Raw genomic sequence first — 21,473 nt, 5'->3', positions numbered from 1 at the left:
TTAGAAAAATAAACAACTTTAAATTTTACAATATTTTCCACTTCAATATTCTTTTAGATAAAGCAGATGCGTCTTATGGTTCAAACATATCTGATTTTCATATTTAGTCCTACTTTGTAAAACAAAATACGAAAATACAAATGGTGAAAGAGTAGACTATTAACACCTATTAAGAAATCCAATGTAAAATGTTTTCCAAAAAGATCATTTGTTGTAGATACTTTAAAAAGCAGTATTTACTAAAAGTCTATCCGTTTTCACTGAAATTTACTGTACTGTCATGTCACCAAGATAAGTACCACTGCATCAAAATCCAAGGTGTGTGGTCTAAGTCCATTTTTTCAAAAAAATTTTACTAGTTAGACCAAGCACCAGTGAACTTTTCCTTAAGACCAGAGAGTAACTATTTTAGGGTTGTGGACCTTAAGGGCTTGCTATTCACTTCTGGCTTTGCAGGGAGAAGGCTGTCACAGATAACACATGGAAGAACACTTATTCAGGAAGGCTGCAGTTTAACTAGCAACTGACTACACGAGGACTTGGAAAAGGGATAGATTACTACAGGCATCACATTTGGGAGTAGAAGGAACAATAAAAATGGGTAGAGATTTAATACATGATTACACGAGTTAAGATTTTCACTTATTTCCCAATCATAATTGGAATACGTGTATATATGTATACATATATAAAACAACCTCATTTTAAGTATTCATTCTTTTTGGTATGACAGTAATACTATTAAAGTAAAGTCAGATAAGCAGAAAACCATCATGAATGATAACATAATCAGCAGGTCATCAATAACCAGGAAATTTGGTTTTGACACCTAAGTATTTCTACACAATGGAAAAAAACTAATTTATTCTCTGTGTCCCTAAAGAATATTAGCTGTATATTTTCAGATGTAATTTTAAAATTTAATTGAATTGTTACAATTTGAAGCTAAATGCAATTTGTTTGTTTTATTAGAAAAAATACTCAAGCAAGGTCTACAATCATCGGTCAATTAAAAATGACTTACAAGAACATGAGGCAATAAAATAAAAATACAGGTACAAACTATATATCTGAAACACTTCTATTTGGCAATGTTATAACAAATCAAAACTTAAAAAGAACAAAGGAGATCGCAGATTACTTCGCAGATACAGAATAAAGCAACTGATGAAGTGCTTAAGCAAAAGAAAACAAAAAAGTAAGAAAACACACTGCTTTTCTTTTCAAAAATAAATCACATTTGCTACAGATGGTATGGATAATACCCTTATTAAACAACCATTCCAGAATGTCTTATAGCAGTGCTTTTTATTTGCACTTCATTTACTTTTATATGACTCATTTCACATATATAGCTCTTTACCCTCCCATAATTTTTATTTATTTTTTATTTTTTAAAGCAAATGAGAAATGACTTAAGTATCATGGAACCTTTCCCATTTTGGAACCAAAGGCTTACTTCTATATTTTTGTCTACTCTTTTAAAAAATTTAGTGTAAAAACTGCTGGTTTTTATATCATTGTAGTAAAGTGAAAGCTCCTTAATCAGGAGTATTTTCTGCAGTTTGACTGCATATAACCACAAACTTTACAATATGTCCTTCCAACAGCAAGGAAATAATGGATTTCACGGTCACTGTCAGAAATGAGTGCCATAATTCTATTATGGGTGTAGGTCCTCCCTCAAAGACGTTCTGGAAGGATGTTCAATGTGTTTTGTTCTTATAGATATTAACAGTAGTACATAGTCCCTTAAGTCTGCAAAAGACATTTATTGTTAAAGAAGGTGCTTTATTAACAATTCCTCTGGCAGCACTAGTGAATTACAATATCCTTCAATATTATTTCTACCATAATATATACATTTAACTTTCATGCCTCTAGAAAAACATCTACAGTACATTTCATAATATAAAAATATATTACAAATCTGCTGAATTATTTACAAGCAATGTTCTATTATCTCTATGCAACATTTGTCTCATACAATACTAACAAGTTACACATATTTCCATTTCTGTAAGTAAAAAACAAAAATCCATATGGCTTCTTGCTTAGCAAGCAAGAAAATGATTTTATTTCCTTTTCAAAACCAACTTTGGTGCATAAAAGATTCAGTTTGAAGATACTTTAAAAAAAATACAATTTTTCTTATATTGATAAAAACAACTCAAAAACCAAACTGCTCTCCTCAGGAAAAAAATTAGTCATATAGGTTAAATGAAAATACAAAGACTATTCAAATAATTTGAAATAGAGGTTTTTCAAAAACCGTTAACAGATGAATTATATAGGTAAATATTAACATACTGTACTCCAAGAGGAAACCCTAGTCCTGAAAAGGGAGCCAACATACATACTGCAACACTCTGTAACAGTAATTTTCAGCCCTAATTCGATAGACGAATTTTTAGTTGATTGCAAATGTCCTTCACTGTTTGCTTAAATACAAATTGAACACTTTTCTTATCAGAGTTCTGCAAAAGAACACAAATGGCAACCAATCACATCTATTTATCATAACTGAAAAGTTAATTATCTCTTGAAAATTTTTCACTGCCTAACTATTTCCTAATTTAATTCCAAACAAATAGACACTGTTAAGATAAATATCCTTACAGTGCTTTTGGAATTTGTAAGGGCACATGTCATATTTTTCTTTTCAGTTTAACTACTGTAATCACTAAAGGGAAGAAAAAAAAAAAAGCAGCTTAAAGCAGCAAGCATGCAAAGCCTTTTAGAAGCTGTTCCACTAAGTTGCCAGCAGAGTGTTTGCTCAGTCTCCCACAGTACCATTCCATGAAGATGTGGACATACAGTAATATATTAATATATTCCACCAAAGACCCTACTTCATTCACAGAATGTTTACACTAAGCATAAATATTATTCTAAATACTGGATTTTTTTTTAAAAGGGGGGTGGAGGAGAGGGAAAGGGGTTGATTCTAATGTGCAACTTTTCCTAAACCCATTGTCAGTGACTAAGACTGCAGGTGTCCCCGCTTGTTTGCTTTTTATGTATTTATTTATTTTTACCTCTTCAACCTCTTCTGCGGCATTGTTCTAGAAAAAGAGAAAAAGGAATTTCCTTTTATTCAACTGAATCAAACACACTGAGAATTTCAAAAGAGTGACATCAAAACTGTTTATAAGATACAGGCAATATGATCAGGGATCAAATAACCACTAAGGTATTTCCAAAACATTTCCACAATTTAGTTACATAATACAACTTTTTAATAAATATTCATATATGTAAGAATTCAACATCTAACACATGTATTTTGACCAACTACTAGACGAAAACTGTCATTTAAATCCCCCCCAAAAAAATTTCTAGTCTCATTTTGAAGTCAAATACATATTTGGGAGTTCTGTCATACTTTCATTTTGACATATGCATGAGTAGGAAATTATTCCTCCTAAAAACAAATTAGGATAATTGTTTTTTCCCTTTAACTTAATTCCACACATTTTCCTAGTTATGCCAAACATTAAGCAAATGAGCTACACCAGCACAAAGATCCCACTTCTGGGACACTACCTTACTTTAGAGCACAGTGCTAATTTCCGAAATAGTAGAAGCATAGACAGTTACAGTCAACATTAAATATTTTGTTTTAGTAGAATTAAGGAAAATAACCTACAGAAGCACCTATTACAACTAAAGGATATCAATTCCCAATAGTGAAATCAATCAAGAACTACACAGCCACACACTTCCATAATATTCAGTGATACTCTTATGTACTTTTGAACATCAGCTCTAAGGTTGAATGACATTTTTTTGAAGTCACTTATACGAAGACATCTAAATCACTTGCTACACAGCACAAATGCAGCAAACATAAGCATGTTCTGGGAGAAAGGAAAACCCTTAGAAAAGGGAAAGTCAAATGCATTTTTAGGATGCTAACTTTAGTTACACTCCTCTCCAAATAATCAACAGAAATAAATCCTAAATTAAGTACTAATAAGAATAATTATTTTTCTTTATAAAGATAGTTTGTGACTTCCCCTATTTTTGCTAGTGAATTTTCCTCAATCCTCTTCCGGTAATGTATCTCATCGTGATAAGAACAAGTCTTACTGTATTATTTTGCAGCTTCACCAAATGATGTTACACGAAATATTTTCTAGAACAGGGAAAAGTCAAGTCTCAACATTCCTGTAAGGCTGACCGATTCTCAGAACAATGCTTCAAATTACAGAAATCCTGCCTCTACACTGAGTAACATTACAAATTGCCGAATCCTGGAATGAATGGAACCTTCCAGCTGCTTGATTACTATAAAATTAACTATCTTTATTATAGCAAAACCTCGTATTTGGGGATTGCCAATTACTGTTATGTCACCTTATTCTTTTCGAAACTGTTCCTATGCATACTACGTATTACAATAAGAGATCCTTTTCAAACCAGGTTTTGAAGATTCTCATAATTTTTTTAATCACCCTGGATAGAGGCACTTTGGAGTTCAGCCACATGCTATCTGTGTAACCTCAGGCAAAGTAAATTTATTTAGCATCCTGCCTCAGTTTTCCAATCTGTAAAATAGAGATAGCAACACCTATATCACAGAGATGCTATGAGGACGAAGTGTATGAAAGCACCTAGCAAAGGACTCAGCACATACAAATGCTGGTCTCTCCTCTTGCTTCCCCTACACCTTCACAAGCAAAGCACACTGAAACTAAGGTCAGATCAGAAAATCATTAGAAGAGGGACCATTCTGAGATGCCCCTCAACAAACTGACCATTTACACTGATCTCTCAAAGTCTGCAGAGGGTACAAATTTAAAAAATTCCAACTAATTACCGTATTTAGGACATATGCAAAATATTCCCAGGCCCACAAAACTGATATTACAAAAACAACTATGTGCTTAAACAAATGGAACTTATTTTCAAAACACTCATGTTGCAATTTAAGCTACTTAAAGCTGAAATTAAATAGCATACAAACCTTTACAAAATAATCTTTCTGAATTCCATAATTTGTAACTCTTTGTGACATAATTTCTATACATAGAAAAAGCACCAAAAAACAAGGTATGCTTGGTACTAAGTACAAGTTGAGTATCCTTATTCCAAAAATCCACATCCAAAATACTCCAAAACTTAAAGCTATTTGAGTGAAAACAGGGAGCTCAAAAGGCTTCAGATTCTGGAGTATTTCAGATTTTGGAGTTTTGGATTAAGGATGCTCAGACACTAAAGTCTAAGCAAGTATCCAAGAATCTAAAAAACTCCAAAATAGCAAATACTTCTGATCCCAAGAATTCTGGATAAGGGATACTCAGCATGAATATAAAAATCAGGTCTAACCACTCCAAGGGTTAGTGAAATTTTAAGATTATAATTCATAACGTAAAACTTAACACCAAGAATTAAATTACCTGTATATGTTTGGGTCCAAAAGCAAGGCAGTATCTTTGGGTAGCTTTGATAAATGAACTACTTTAGTTTTTAACTGATGTCGTTCACTTTCATTCACCCAGACATCTGGCAGACTAGGGATAAAAAAGAAAAAAGAATTTCAGATTTATCCTTAATATGCATCACGATCCCAGCCCTCTTCGTTGGTGTTACAGGGCCACCTAGCTCAGCAAGGTTTTCAGAAACCAAGAAGTTCAGGCATCAGGACGTGAACAAATCTTCAATATGAACTCAGGAATGAGTTAATGATTTTTAGTGGCAAAGCAATAAATACACTTGGAAACATTTATCAAGAAACAACTAGCCAGCCTTCAAGTAAGTGAAATTTACACATAAGTTTCACATGAACAAAGAAATTACAGACGATTAAATTCCACAGTTTTTTAACATACATAACCAAAATTCTGAATTGAAGGAAATTTCATCCTTCAAGGAAATTCAAAAAGTATTTTGATATTTGGACTAATCAATTTTCAAAAGGCTAGGAATACAGAACCTGTTTTTAAAGATAAAATATTTATACCTATAATGTAAAAAGAGCTCAGTACAAAACATATGAATATTCATTGAGAAAAAAAATAAGAGGGGATGGTGCTGTTGTGCAGTGGGATAAAGCCCTGCTCTGCAGTGTCAGCATCCTACACAGGTGTTAGATCAAAGCCCAGCTGCTCCACTTCTGATCCAGCTTCCTGTTAATGCACTTGAGAAGGCAGCAGAAGATGGCCCAAGTCCTTAGGCCACTGCACCCATGTGGGAAACCCAGAAGAAAGCCCTAGCTCCTGGCTTCAGGTTGGCTCAGCTCCTGCTGCTGCAGCCATCTGGGGACTAAACAAGTGGATGGAAGATCTCTCTTTGTCTCTGCCTCTCTCTGTAACTCTTCCAAATAAAGGGGGAGGGGGGAGGGAATTGGGAAAGAAAGAACAGAAACTATCAAATTCGGGGCCTGTGATGCGGTACAGTGGGTTAAATAGCCATTTTTTAATGCCAGCATCCCACACTGTAAGTGCACATTCAAGTCTCATCTTCTTCACTTCCAGTCCAGCTCTCTAACTATGTGTCTGGGAGAGCAGTGGAAGATGACCCAAGTACCCAAGCCTCAGCCACTCACTTGGCACCCATTTGGGTACCCGGATGGAGCTCCAGGCTCCTGGCTTTGGCTACTCCCAGGCTCTGTCACTGTGACATTTGGGAAGTGTACTGACAGAAAGATGGCTCTCCTTCTGCCTTTCAAATAAAATCAACCTTAAAAAAAAAAAAAAAAATCAAGTGACTGAAGACAGAAACAGTTAAAGATGTCTTATACTTGTAAATCAAAAAGGAACAAAACTTAACATGGAATAATAAGAGGCAATGTTAGTACTAAACCAGAGAAATAACTTCTGGGTCTCCCTTGTGGGTACAGAGGTCCAAGTACTTGGGCCATCTTCTTCTACTTTCCCAGCCCATAGCAGAGCTGGATTGGAAGAGAAGCTGCCAGGACAAGAACTACTGCCCACATGGGATGCCAGCACTGCAGGAGGCTTATCCCACTATGCCACAGCACTGGCCACTTAATAAGAAAATTTTAATTAAAAAGATAAAAAGGAAATATGAAATATTTAAATTGAAGAGCACCTGGGTAAGAAGTTCTTAAAGAGAACTGTAATGGCCACTGGAGAATTAGTCAAGTGACTTCAAAGGCATGGCTAATTTATTTATTATTTACCTGAAAGTCAGATTTAAACAGAGAGAGGAGAGGCAGAGAGAGAGAGAAGTCTTCCATCCACTAATTCATGCCCCAACTGGCCACAATGGCTGGAGTGACACCGACCCATAGCTAGGAGCCAGGAGATTCTTCCAGGTCTCCCTTGCAGGTGCAGGGGCCCAAGGACTTGGGCCATCTTCTACTGCTTTCCCAGGCCAGAGCAGAGAGCTGGATGGGAAGTGGAGCAGCCGGGACTCGAAACAGCACCCATGAGATGCCAGCACTGCAGGAGGCAGCTTTACTTGCTACGCCACAGCACCGGCCCCACGTACATACTTATAGGTCATTAAAAATCCTAAAAATAGGCCAGCACAGCGGCTCACTTGGCTAATCCTCCGCCTGCAGCGCCAGGACCCCGGGTACCAGTCCCGGTTGCTCCTCTTCCAGTCCAGCTCTTTGCTGTGGCCCGGGAAGGCAGTGGAGAATGGCCCAAGTGGTTGGGCCCTGCACCCACATGGGAGACCAGGGGGAGGCACCTGGCTCCTGGCTTCATATAGGCGCCGGTCGTGGCGGCCATTTTGGGGGTGAACCAACGGAAGGAAGACCTTCCTCTCCTGTCTCTCTCTCACTAACTCTGTCAAAAAAAAGAATCCTAAAAATAATCACACCCTAACAATGACTAGAAATCATTGAAACTATTCTTATTTGAAACAATAGGGGTTGGTGTTGTAGTATAGCAGGTTAAGCTGCTGTCTGCAGCACAGGTGTCCCTTACAGGCGCTGGCTTGAATCCCAGCTGTTCCACTTCTGATCCACCTTCCTGCATTAGCACCTGATAAGGCAGCCAAAGATGGTGCCTGCACCCATGTGGGAAACCCTGAAGAAGCTCCTGACTTATGCCTTGCCGAACTCCGGCCATTGCAGCCTTCTGGGGAGTAAATCAGCAGAATGAAGATCTCTTTCTGCCTCTTCTCTTTCCTAACTCTGCCTTTCAAATAAATAAAATATATCCTCAAAAAAATTATTTTAAAAAAAGAAATAAAGAGGCCAGTGCTGTGGCACAGTGGGTTAAAGCCCAGGCCTGAAGTGCAGGCATCCCATATGGGCGTGAGTTCAAGTTTCTCTTCCAATGCAGCTCTCTGCTATGGCCTGGGATAGCAGTAGAAGATGGTCCAAGTTCTTGGGCCCCTGCACCCACATGGGAGACCCTGAAGAAGCTCTTGGCTCCTAGCTTCGGATCGGTGCAGCTCCAGCAGTTGTGGGCATCTGGGAAGTGAACCAACATATGGAAGACCTCTCTCTCTCTCTCTCTCTCTCTGCCTCTCTCTGCTTCTCTCTGTCTCTCCTCTCTCTGTGTAAGTCTTGACTTGCAAATAAATAAAATAAATTCTTAAAAAAAGGAAAAAAAAAATTCTAAGTTTGAGGTTTTAAACTTGAGACACGTACTCAAAGAGCTTTCAGATAATCTCGCTAATCCTGACAACCTCAAAATCTATGATTTCACCTCTCTAATGCTTTGTACTTTAATTTAGTTACTTAAATTATTTTGGAATGTCAGATTTTAATAAATCTAAAGCATAAATCTATTAGTTACAGAGTATTTCAAATACTTACATGTCTTCAGGCATCCAATGAAGCAAAAGTTTTATCTTTCCAGAATCCTCTTTTCTCTTAGCTATTACCTGGTAGAGACATGGAAAAAAATCATAAAAACAATTCGTAAAAAATCATTTTCTGGTGTTGTTAAACTTAAAATATTACTTCGGTGGGTGAGCTGTTACCACCACAATGTCCTGTCCCTCATAGCTATGTAGCATTTTTTTTTTTTTTTGGACAGAGTGGACAGTGAGAGAGAGACAAAGAAAAAGGTCTTCCTTTTGCCGTTGGTTCACCCTCCAATGGCCGCCGCAGCCAGCGCACCACGTTGATCCGATGGCAGGAGCCAGGTACTTCTCCTGGTCTCCCATGGGGTGCAGGGCCCAAGCACCTGGGCCATCCTCCACTGCACTCCCGGGCCACAGCAGAGAGCTGGCCTGGAAGAGGGGCAACTGGGACAGAATCCAGCGCCCTGACCGGGACTAGAACCCAGTGTGCCGGCGCCGCTAGGCGGAGGATTAGCCTAGTGAGCCGCGGCGCCGACCACTCTGTAGCATTTAACCTCAGGTCAGAAAATCTTAACTCTAAAGACTTCAGTGTCCCACCAACCAAAGCGTTCTTCTGTATGAAATTAATTAAATGCACATCCCCACTTTCCTGGACCTTCTCAAACCCCCAAAGCCATTTTTCTACTCAGAAACCAGAATCCTTGCTCCAAAACACAAATTCAATAGCATTTGTTTTTTGAAATGATAGATCAGCAGTGTTATTTTTTTCAACTTTATTCATTTTATTTATTTGAGAGGCAGAGAGCTCCCATTCACTAATCATTCCCCAAATGACTTCATGGGCTGTGGGGAGCAGCCCGGACTGGACTGAGTTACTGGAATTAAGACTTATTCTATGCATCTGCTCTCCCACAATATGGCGCTGGGAGAGAAGTAAACAGCTTCCGCACAGCTGCCTCCAGTTCAACCAATAAACTGTAGGACTTGCTACTGATTGGAGGAGAGCAGCGTACTCGGCGTGTGGGCAGCCGAGTTGGGATTGGCGGAGGAGGACTATAAAGGAGGAGAGAGACGGCATGCACCAGGAACATCTAAGGGGAACATCTAGCTGAAGGAACACCTGTGCAGCCCCCGAGAAAGCCGGCCGGCGGTGTGCCGCTCCCCTGCGGAAGTGGGGAATGTGGCCAGTGGGAACTGCCCTTCCACGGAGGTGGAAGGGATAGTAGCCAACCCGGGAAGAACCAGCAGCAAACCCGGGGAGGGCCGAGCAGACGAAAGAACAGCGCAGGGTCCTGTGTCGTTCCTCCACGAAGACGGGGAGTGACAATGGGCCAAGGTTGAGAGCTCAATTCAGATCTCCCACAGCGGCAGCAGGAACTCAACCACTTGAGTGCTGCCTTCCAGGATCTGCATTAGCCAGAAGATGGAATGAGGAGCAAAGCCAGGACTGGAACCCAGACACTCTTGAGGCAAGATACAGATGTCCCACCAGTGCCTTAACTGCTATGCCCTACAAAAGCACTTTTTACAATAAACCCTTTCAGCAGCAGATGGCCCGAGGGCTTGGGCCCCTGCTACCTGCGAAGGAGATCAAGATGGAGTTCCTGACATTAGACCGCCTGCAGGCTGCTTTCACACTGGCCCTAGCTTCTATGGCCACATGAAAAATCAGTGTCTGTCTACCTGTCTTGCTCACTCTCTAACTCAGCCTTTGAGATAAATAAATAAATGTTTAAAAAAATAAAGCAAAACTTTTCAAAAGTTTGAGTGAGGACTTCAAGTAAAATCAGTGTGGTTCACAAAACTCTTCAGGATCTGGCCTCTTAAGCCTCTTTTTTTTTTCCCTCATATTTTTCTTCCCTGAACTACTTCAGCATCACATTGAAGGTAGCTTACTCAACTATGAGGTAAATTTTCTCATCTGACCTCTAACTTACAAAGACAACAAGCACTTCAGCTTTTCTATGCACCAAAGGCATCAAAGCTTCCCAGAATAGGGCTGCCATAGATCATACTCTGTCCTAGGAGATGGGCACACATCAGTAAAGCAAAAGTATAGACTGTTCCTATTAAATTTGAATTAATGGCTTTTGGAAGGCTTTCTAAAGAAAGGTCCCTAAAAAGTAAGGATGTACTAAAGAATTATAGTGAATGAGAACAAACCCCTGGAAGTATATATCTAAGTATGATTTATTCAAGAATGTCACTGGCAATCCTAACTCACCCATACTTGTACTCTATGAAGTATAAATTTGACACTATACTTGAACAAAATAAATCATTAATACTTATTTACATATTCAGTCATATTCTTTAACGTGTATGCTTAGTATTAGGAAGCTACAGCATCCCCGTCTCCTTCTGACTCCCAAACTCCAGCAGTGGATGAAGAAATCCACTGTGTTTCTCTTATCTGCTAAGTGCTTACTATCCATCAGCCTAAGTAACACTGAATGGGCCCTGCCTGAGGTGCCCACTCTGCCTCACAGAATGTAGGGTAGGTACTGTCAATCACCTCTACCACAGAGACTGACCAAAATTACTCACCATAAATTTAGAGTGCAAACAAATCATTATGATGGATTATTATCAAGTCATTTAAAATCAAGTTTACAGATATTCAGAACTAGTAAAAACGCTAAGATGGAAACTGAAAGGCAAAGTTTAATATGATTAATTTAAAAACAAAAATGTATGCGGTGGATGTATTTATGGGAAAAAAGCACCAACTTGGGCCGGCGCCGCGGCTCACTAGGCTAATCCTCCGCCTAGCGGCGCCGGCACACCGGGTTCTAGTCCCGGTCAGGGCGCTGGATTCTGTCCCAGTTGCCCCTCTTCCAGGCCAGCTCTCTGCTGTGGCCCGGGAGTGCAGTGGAGGATGGCCCAGGTGCTTGGGCCCTGCACCCCATGGGAGACCAGGAGAAGTACCTGGCTCCTGCCATCAGATCAGCGCAGTGCGCCGGCCGCAGCGCGCAGGCCGCGGCGGCCACTGTAGGGTGAACCAACGGCAAAGGAAGACCTTTCTCTCTGTCTCTCTCTCTCACTGTCCACTCTGCCTGTCAAAAAAAAAAAAAAAAAAGGCACCAACTTGAACAATGAAATCTGTACTACTATAAGTAACTCAAACCACAAAAGAGTGAAAGGAATAAAGTCTTCGTACTACCATTCCTCAGACCAAAAAAAGATGCTTTGTTTGGCAGTGAAAAGCATGTTGTTAACATTTTTTTACTTCCTTTTCTTATTCCTATAATTCTTAATCATATGACTTATTTGAAAAGGGGGGGTTGGGGAGGAGTGCGGCACTGTGGCTTAGCAGGTAAAGCCGCCGCATGCAGTGCCGGCATCCCACATAGATGCCATGATCTTTGAGACCCAGTTGTTCCACTTCCTAACCAGCTCTCTGCTATGGTCTGGGAAAGCAGTGGGTGGAGACAGAGCAAGTCACTGGGCTGTTGCACCCATGTGGGAGATCCAGAATAAACTCCTGGCTTCAGATCAGCACAGCTCCAGCCATTGTGGCCATCTGGGGAGTAAACCAGAGGATAGAAAACTTTCTCTCCCTAACTATGCCTTTCAAATAAATAAATAAATCTTTAAAAAATTATTAAATTCACTTCTAATCACATTTTTCACAAAAGAAAAAAATAAAGATATGTATAGTCAAACATAAAGTACACAATATCCTTAAAGGGAATGAAACTACTTTGTTCTACTATTTAATAAGTCTGAAGCTTAGCTAGAGTGACAACCAAGCATCTACAGCAGTTGGAATATTTTCAAATAAAAAACAGTAAAGAAAAAACTACCGCCAGGAAGGGAAAGGTCTATAACCTACAACTAATGTATTTGTTGCTTCCTTGGTTTTTTTGTTTTGTAGTGTTGTGGTTTGTTGGTCTTATTTTAAACAAAAGCTAAGTCAATAAATCTTTAGGCTCAAGCTTAAGGAGTTAAATAGATTAATCTGAACAAGACACAGAAAATTTTAAGAAAAAACAATGTACTTGCCACCCATTATCAGATTCTGATAATTCAAGGTAATGGTAAAAAAAATTTTAACACAACTTCCTTATTAACATAATTAGCAATTTAATAATTTCAATCTCCATATTTTCTACTCAGTTAAAGTTTTAAATATCTCAAGAAAGTAATGTTACATGTCATCCTTGAAAACACATGAGTACAAGGACTAAGTAAAATCAGAACTCTTTTATACAAAAACTCTTAATTCTAAATCAATGTCTAAAATTCTAGATAAGGCAACAAAGGACTTATCTGCAGGTGCTACGAACCAAGTATCTCCAGGATAACTTATTAACAACGTAGGCCGAGCAAACACTGTGAGCGGCTACTGGCTAGGAATTCTGCTGACCTCTTCTGGAGAAGGCCTGAGTTTCAACACAAACTGCACAGGATCCTGACTCACAGGTCTTTTTATCTTTGTGAAGTTTTTCATTTTCACTGTGGTTATTTCCTATGTTAGTTTGATAATGAGGAAACCTAAATTTGCATTTAGTTTTGAACATTTCTGACAACTAACAGAAGTGATTCTGTTTAACACACACTGCCTTCACCAAAATCCTGGCACATGGAACTCTGGAGCACTTGCTCATCCAGCTCCTGTCCTTTTCACTGTGTCCAACAAAGAGCTCATCCCAATAGGAATGTCTGCCTTCCACCTTCCTTCTGCAGGTTACAATTCACCTTTGTGACTTTTTCTCAAAGTACCTCTGCCTCCGTGTCATTTAAGGGTTCTCAACACTCAAACCTCAACTTTTCGATTTACAACATACTAAGTAACACAAACTTAAGTTCTCCCAGATGTTTCCACAGCTAGAACACTTCTCATCTCCTAGACCATTCTGATCCTCAGTAAATCTTTTCTCTGTAACCTCTTAGTATCATGACCACTATTTTTACTCCTTCTTTTGCCTGGATTTTTTTTTTGAACCATCTCTATTTCTTCCATGACGAGTCTACAAATTTCTTCAAAAGTATAACTAAGTTGGTATGTCACTTTTTTTATTTGTTTAATGATTTCAAAGTCAGAGTTACAGGGAAAGATGGAAACAGAGAGGCAGAGAGAGACAGAATCTTCTATGTGCTGGTTCACCCTGTTGATGGCCCCAATAGCCAGAGCTGGACCAGGCTGAAATCAGGGGCTTCCATCCAGGTCTCCATGTGGGGGTAAGGGGCTCAGACACTTAGGCCATCTTTTGTCCTGTTTGTCCCAGGTAATGAGTAGTAGGTAGCTGGATCGTAAGTGGAACAGCCTAGATGAACCAGTGCACATATCGAATGTTGGCATCATAGGTGGCTACTTTCACCCTCTATACCAAAATGCTGGTCCAGCACTCCATTTTTTAATCACAACTTCACTGATCATCATCACCACCATTTCCTTAACATATAGAGGTACTTGTTCATTACTAGACCAGTATTTCGCCAGATATATTGCCCTTCAAATCAATACATGTTTGGTAAGTCTTAAGCAGGCCTTATATTTTTTTCTCTTTACTATTTACACTTATTTCATCAGTGACCTCACCTTGATACTCAAAAATACCACTGATATGTTGGAAGTTTCCTGTATTATCTGTAGCTATATCTCAACCTGAACTTTAAACTCTTACATCCACCTGCCTACATGACAGAACCGTGACTGGATGCCCAAAAGGCCTGTAAACACACATTCAAATTAGGACTTCGATACACCCCCTGCCTTAATCTGCTTAAGCCAAAAGCCTCTGTTAAATGCAATTTGATCACTTGAGCAACCTGCCCGAACCAAAAACTCTTGGAGTCATCCTCACCTCTTACTCTCCAAATCCACATCACACAACCTGTAATTCTTATCAGCACTAACTTCAAAAGATATCCAGAATCTAACCCTTATCAACTCCACTGAAATCACTCTCATCCAAGCCCCTATCATTTTCACTTAAGATACCCTATACTCTCTTCTCAACACAGAAACCAAAGTGAGCACTTTACAATCTACAGGAGAGAAAAACAAGAGGTTCTTTAGTGCTGTGTGTAAAGCCACACAGAAAACCTGAGTGATGGGGACATTCTGTATCTTAACTGCAGTGGTAGTTTCATTAAGTGAGTAAAATTGAAACTGCACACAATTGTACACTTCAAATGGTTCAGTTCATTATACATAAATTAAGCCTCAAAGTTATTATTTAAAAAAAAAAAAAAAGACACCATGCCCACACAGACTCCTTCAATGGTCTCCCATTTCACACAGAGTAAAAGCCAATGAGGTTCTCCAATCACCTCTGAATGATGTACTACTCCTATTCCTACTCGTTCCCTCCAGCTATACTGGCCTCCCCACTTTCAAACACTCCTGGTATATTCCCACCTCCAAATGGTATACTTCATCTCTCCTCTGGCTAAAATGCTCATTCCTCAACAACTGGATAGTTCACATCCTTTTTATGGTCTTAAGAGTTTTGCTAATTTGTCTCATCGTGTCTCTTCTGCTGGGGTGCAAGCCTGGTTTCTCTTTTGTTCATGGATAAACATCAGCATCTAGCTCACAGTAGGTATGCGTTATTTTTTATTATTATTATTATGCATTTGAAAGGCAGAGAGAAGGGGCAGAGAGGAAGGGAGGGAGGAACAAGTGAGAGACGTAGAGGAGAGAGAGAGGGAGCCAAATATCCATCTGCAGGTTCACTCCCAAAATGTACACAACAGCCAAGACTGGAACAGGCCAAAGCTAGGAATTCCATTCAGGTCTCCCACATGGGTGGCAGAAACCCAGCTATTTGAGATATCACCTGCTACCTCAAAGGGTGCACATTAGCAGGAACAATAGTGGGACAGGGGTGGGAGATTACTTGTACCTAGCCACTCTGATATGGGGTGCAGGTATTCCAAGTGTGGTGACTTCACCACTGTGCGTTCACACCCTCCCCCTTGACATTTAAAGGAATGAACAAATTAGCCTTAATGCCAAACTCAGATTCTGGTGACATCTTACCTTTTTTAAAAAAAGATTTCAGGGGCCAATGGTGTGGTAAAGCCGCCACCTACAGTGCCAGCATCCCATATGGGCACCAGTTCGAATCCCAGATGCTCCATTTCTGATCGAGCTCTCTGCTATGGACTGGGAAAGCAGTGGAAGATGGCCTAAGTCCTTGGGCCCCTGCACACACATGGGAGACCTGGAAGAAGCTCCTGGCTCCTGGCTCCCAACTGGCCCAGCTCTGGCTGTTGCAGCCATTTGGGAAGTGAACCAGTGCATGGAAGACACAAGAACCCTTTCTCTCTCTCTCTCCTGCTCAACTATGCCTTTCAAATATATAAATCTTACAAAAATAAATAAGAAAAAAAGAAAAACTTCAAACTACTGCATCAGCAACCTATGCTCACAAACTTAGAAGGAGGACTTCAACTATCAGTGCAGAGCAAAGCCCAATCAGAAAACTTTTTGAAGTGGTAAGGACATTCTGTATCTGAACGATGGTGATGTCAAGTATGCCTTAATTTCCATTTATTCCACAAGCACAATCCAGCATTGATTATTTTTTCTTGGTTCATTCAATTCGATGACCTTATAAATTACATTTCCTAGAGTCTAGTCTAACCTAGACTTAGAATGTATCACATAAAAATGAAACACTAGGGGCTGGCAGTGTGGTGTAATGAGTAAAGCCGATGCATGTGACACTGGCATCCCATACGGGTGCCAGTTTGAGTCCTGGCTGTTCCACTTCTGATCCAGTTCCCTAAGGCACCTGGGAAAGCAGCAGAGGTCGGCCCAAGTGTTTGAGACCTTACACCCATGTGGGAGACAGGGATGAAGCTCGAAGTTCCTGGCTCCTGGCTCTAACCTGGCCCAGCCCTGTCAGATGTGATCATTCTGAGAGTGAACCAAAGGATGGTTCACATGTTCCCTACACACATTCCTCCCCTGACTCTTGTTTTCCAAATATATAAATTTAAAAAAAAAAAAAAAAAGGAAAAAAAAAACACTCTCAATCTTCTTTATTAGTAAGTGGCTATAATATTTTACCAATCAATTTACATGGCATTATCCAGAAAAAAAAAAAAAAAAAAAACATTATTTGAACATTTCAAACATTTCATTGGCTTTGAAATGAAAAATTTGATGCTTTATTCTGTATTGAAAATACATTACCTAGAAACTATGCTGGGCAATGTGAGGCAGACCAATGAACAAATAAGAAACACTTCCACCATAAAGCTGGAAGGTACTGGCAAAGATTACCTTATTTTCTACTAACTATAAGTTCCAGATATGCGTGGAGACTGAAAGAAGTGAATACAGCACATAATGGGGATGAAACTTAAGAACTAAAAGGAGTCCAATGCTCTAATTCCACAAATGAGAAAACCATAGGGCAGAAAAGCGGTCCGAGTCCAGTCTTACTCCAGTATATAATATGCCCCAAAATTTCTAAAAAGTTCAAACCAAAGGCTTTATATTCATTTTAATGGTAAACATGGCAACTACTTGCTTTATAACAATACAAGTTATTTTGAAATAACAGCATAAGATTTTGTGATTTGAGTTTAGAAATGGACTCTGAAAGTCAGAATACATTTTTTGTAAACCTAAGTATATACATATGTGTATATAGAAGTTGAAGAAAAGGAATACTTACAGTACTATGAAAAACAACACTGTGGCCTTTCCCTAAACTTTCTATATGAGCTGAGAGGTTAAAGCAAATGGCTCGATGTCTTATCGCATCCAGTGTTTGTGCATCGAAGAAATCATGTGGTCGCGCTAAAAGCCAACACAAAAAAGATAGAGATTACTTAGAAAAATGTTAACAGTCTTCTGAACATAGAAACAGTATATTTTCCACAAAAATCAGTACTGAGTAGGAAAGACTAATTGTAAACAAGCAATGCCCAAGTATCTATCTTCTCTTTAAATTTAAAATACTATTTGCTTTCAAAGCACAGACTAGCTCACTGGTCAAAAGCAGAAGTGAACTCAAGGAGTGAATGAAGGTTAACTCCACCCCTTAGCACAAGACACTCTAACCTCAGAGCTCATCATTCCACATTTCACTGTTTCATTTTTTAACCCTTTACTCCAACATCTCTTAGCACCAGTCCTGCATTTACCCCAATGTGATCAACATCTCCATCTGTGTGATATTGAAGTTTCACCAGTCAAAAATATTAAATACGAACATTCTATATTAATACATAATCAAAGTATTTCCAAGTACTATTATTGAGCTTTTTGAAGAATACTTCCCAATTGTGAAGAAACCTAACACAATGGAAGAAAATGACAAAAACTTTTTAAGATTTATTTGAAAGTCAGGGTTACACAGAGAGAGCAGAAGCAGAGAGAGAGGAGAAGCAGAGAGAGAGAGAGAGAGAGAGAGAGAGAGAGAGATCTTCCATCCACTGGTTCACTCCCCAAATTGGCCTCAACGGCCAGAACTGCACCAAACCGAAGCCATGAGCCAGGAGCTTCTTCCGTGTCTCCCACGTGGGTGCAGAAGCCCAAGGCCTTAGGCCATCTTCTTACTGCTTTCCCAAGCCATAGAAGAGAGCTTGATCAGAAGTGGGGCAGCCGAGTCTCGAAGCAGCGCCCATATGGGATGCCAGCGCTTTAGGCCAGGGCGTTAACCCGCTGTGCCACAGATCTGGCCCCAACAAAAGCATTTTTGAATGGCAGTGAACCCTATTTTAACTCCCTATACTCAGCCAATTCGCAGCTGTGCAACTAGACCTGAACTGCTCAAGCTACATTAGATTATATTTATAAAAGGGAAATATCACACCCACTGCAGAATGATCAAATAAAACAGATGCATATGAAAAGTACCTTCTAATCCATAAAGCAGTTTATATAAGTTAATCTAACTTCTACAAATAATAAACTGTTTCACAGAGTAGGTAATCATTTAGTATATACAACTAAACTATACACTGAAAATTTCATTTGGTGAGAAAACTTTTCAAAGTTTACTTTTTATCTGCTATAAATTGTGCTATTATTATCCCTAATGAGAACACCGCTCAGAATAAAGAAAATGAATATTTTATTTTATGCTTGTGGACGTTGTCGATACATGTAATCTGTAAAATCTGCAACTAAAATTAAATTTACTAACAGAAGAACAGCTTGACTTCCTAGAAGAGCACATTCTGCACAACACATGTGACTGACCACACCGATGCTACTCAATGCTGCTCTTAAGAGAACTGGGGTAGCCAATGAACCAGCAGATGCATTCAATAGAATACCCCTAAGTAGCATTCTCTTGAGATATTTTTTCCTCAAGAAATAAGCAAAATACCTAGTAATAAACTTGTGGAACCCTCAACAACAGTGGGAAATCAGAAAGAAAATATTTGGCCTTCGGGGAACATGGTAGATGATTTTACCAGATGCAGAGGAACACATCCCCTTTCCATTAGATCTGTGGCTTTTGGGAAAACAAGCATAGTTTATCCATGCTTTCCCAATGCACACTTTTTCCTTAGAAGTACTTTGAGAAAACTTATCCCTCTAAATCAATCACTCCTCATGTAAGATGTAAAAAGAACAGTCAACACTGAATTTCACAATCAGGAATGCCTTCACATCCACTACCTCCACTGTTAGAATAAACATCAACAAATCAAACTAGGGAATGGGCATTAGCCACAAATCCCTGGCAAATAGTGCGGAAGGATTCAGTGCCAGTTTTGCAACCAATTCTAGTTTCCTGCTAATAATGTGTGCCCTGGAAGGCAGCAGGTGATGGCTCGATTACTTAGGTCCCTGCCACCCACATAGGAGACCTAGACTGAGTTTCAGGCTCCTGGATTCAGCCTCACCCAGCATCAGCTGTTGTGAACATTTGAGGAATCAACCTGAGGATGGAAGATCTTTCTTTGCTTGTCTGTCTCTCTTTCAAATAAAAACGAATATAATTATTTTTAAAAAGAAAGCCAAATTAGAATAAGCAGTCTCCCAAAGTGTTTTGCCATGATGCAATAATAATAAGAAAAGAGGGGCTAGAGTTGCAGTGCATTAAGCTGCCGCCTCCAACACCAGCATCGTTTATGAGCGTGCCAGTAGAATTCCCAGCTGTTCCACTTCCGATCCAGAAATCAGCAGGAAATGATCCAAATTCTTGAGAACCTACTGCCCCACACGGAGTTCCAGGCTCCTGGCTTCAGCCTAGCCCAGTCCCAGGTGGCACCACCACTTGAAGAGTGCACCAGCAGAAGCAATATCTGTCTCTTCTCTTTGCACTATTCCTTCTCAGTAATTATTTTATAATGTATATCAGTACTACTACCTGCAATGGATCAATTATATGTTAAGAAGGCATGCCCAAGCATTTTTTAACTGACAGAATACAAAATAAAAAACCTTTAGAAACCATAAAAATAAAGACTCTTTTCCTATAGCTCAAAAATCCTACCTGGTATGTGATTACTTTTCTATTAGGTTTAATGATGATGTGGGGTTATACAGAAAAAAATTTTTATTCTAGGTACATTAAGAACTTTGGATTTAGGAAAAAAAAAAAGCATATCAAGAGAGAGAGCCAATGTGCCATACTGGGAAATCTCAAGTAAAAAGTGTTCACTGTACTATTCTTGCAACAGCTAAGTATGTCAAAATTTTAGAAAAACTTTCCACATTTTTTTTAAAGATTTATTTATTTGCTTGAGAGGCATAGTTACAGACAGAGGGAGAGACAGAGGTCTTCCATCCACTGGTTCACTCCCCAGATGGAACACAAATGGCCAGAGCTGGATCAATTAGAAACCAGGAGCCAGGAGCTTCTTCTGTGTCTCCAACACAGGTGCAGAGGCCCAAACAGCTGAGCCATCTTCCACTGCTTTCCCAGGCCATAGCAGAGAGCTAGATCAGAAGAGCAGCAGCTGGGATTTGATCCAGTGCCCATATACAATGCTGCAAGTGGGTTTAGCCTACTGCACCACAGCACCAGACCCCCAAATTTTTTAAATGTTATCAAACGGAATATTACTTAGATTGTAGTTAGATTTATGACATACTTTTTTATCTAGGTAAGTACAAGTGATCTTAAACTACATGAAATGGATTAATTAGCAAGTCAACATGCATTTTAGAGGAAGAAGGGACTAAGTGGCATCAAGTACATCAATTTAGATGGCACCACTGACCTAACAGTGGCTCCACCCAACAGAAAGTCAAGAAACTTACAAGTTCAAAATGTATTTTATTCAGTTACTTTCATTCTCCCCAATGAGAGAGCCAACAAAAAGGTTTTTTAAACCCCTACTTCTCTTCTCTGACTCCTGTCCTACTAGCTAATATTGGGGAAAACATTACTAAAAGCACAAATACTTACATAAGCACTGCCCCCCCCATTTCTAAGCAAGAAAAGCGTATTTAGCTGAACTTTCTGCAACAGAGTAACAAACTGTGCAAGTATTGAAAAGCAAATAATATGAACAAAAATTAACGAGATGAGGACAAACAGTGGTGAAAGTTACCCTTGCTTTTCAGTACTGTAACATACATTAGCAATTACCTTTTTTTTAAAGATTTTTTATTTATTTGAAACACAGAGTTACAAAGAGATGTAGAGACAGGGAGAGAGATCTTCCATCTGCTGGTTAACTCCTCAGATGGCAGCAACGGCCAAAGCTGTGCCAATTCGAAGCCAGGAGCTTCTTCCAAGTCTCCCATGCGGGTGCCGGGGCCCAAAGACTTGGGCCATCTTCTACTGCTTTCCCAGGCCACAGCAGAGAGCTGG

At 39.5% G+C, this 21,473-nt stretch overlaps 1 protein-coding gene across 12 annotated transcripts in view; it reads right to left on the bottom strand.

Moving 5' to 3' along the window:
* Positions 1–21,473, bottom strand: part of AEBP2 (AE binding protein 2) — a 153,897-nt gene that overhangs the window by 68,217 nt on the left and 64,207 nt on the right. For 9 of the 12 annotated variants that reach the window (XM_089303902.1, XM_089303906.1, XM_089303900.1 and 6 more), the window contains 4 exons: positions 17,370–17,494; positions 8,741–8,808; positions 5,403–5,516; positions 3,039–3,065 (listed from right to left, as the gene is read on the bottom strand). In XM_089303902.1, coding sequence (XP_089160028.1) covers positions 3,039–3,065; positions 5,403–5,516; positions 8,741–8,808; positions 17,370–17,494 — 334 coding nt within the window. Of the gene's footprint in view, positions 1–946; positions 2,478–3,038; positions 3,066–5,402; positions 5,517–8,740; positions 8,809–17,369; positions 17,495–21,473 lie in introns of those variants that run through there. The other 3 variants (XM_070049447.2, XM_070049450.2, XM_089303903.1) reach the window with 1 other exon arrangement.

The sequence above is a fragment of the Oryctolagus cuniculus genome, chromosome 9 (genome assembly GCF_051225735.1).
Source record: "Oryctolagus cuniculus isolate XC-2025 breed Fujian yellow rabbit chromosome 9, ASM5122573v1, whole genome shotgun sequence".
NCBI classification, from domain to species: Eukaryota; Metazoa; Chordata; class Mammalia; order Lagomorpha; family Leporidae; genus Oryctolagus; species Oryctolagus cuniculus.
This window is presented reverse-complemented; position numbering and strand designations above follow the sequence as displayed.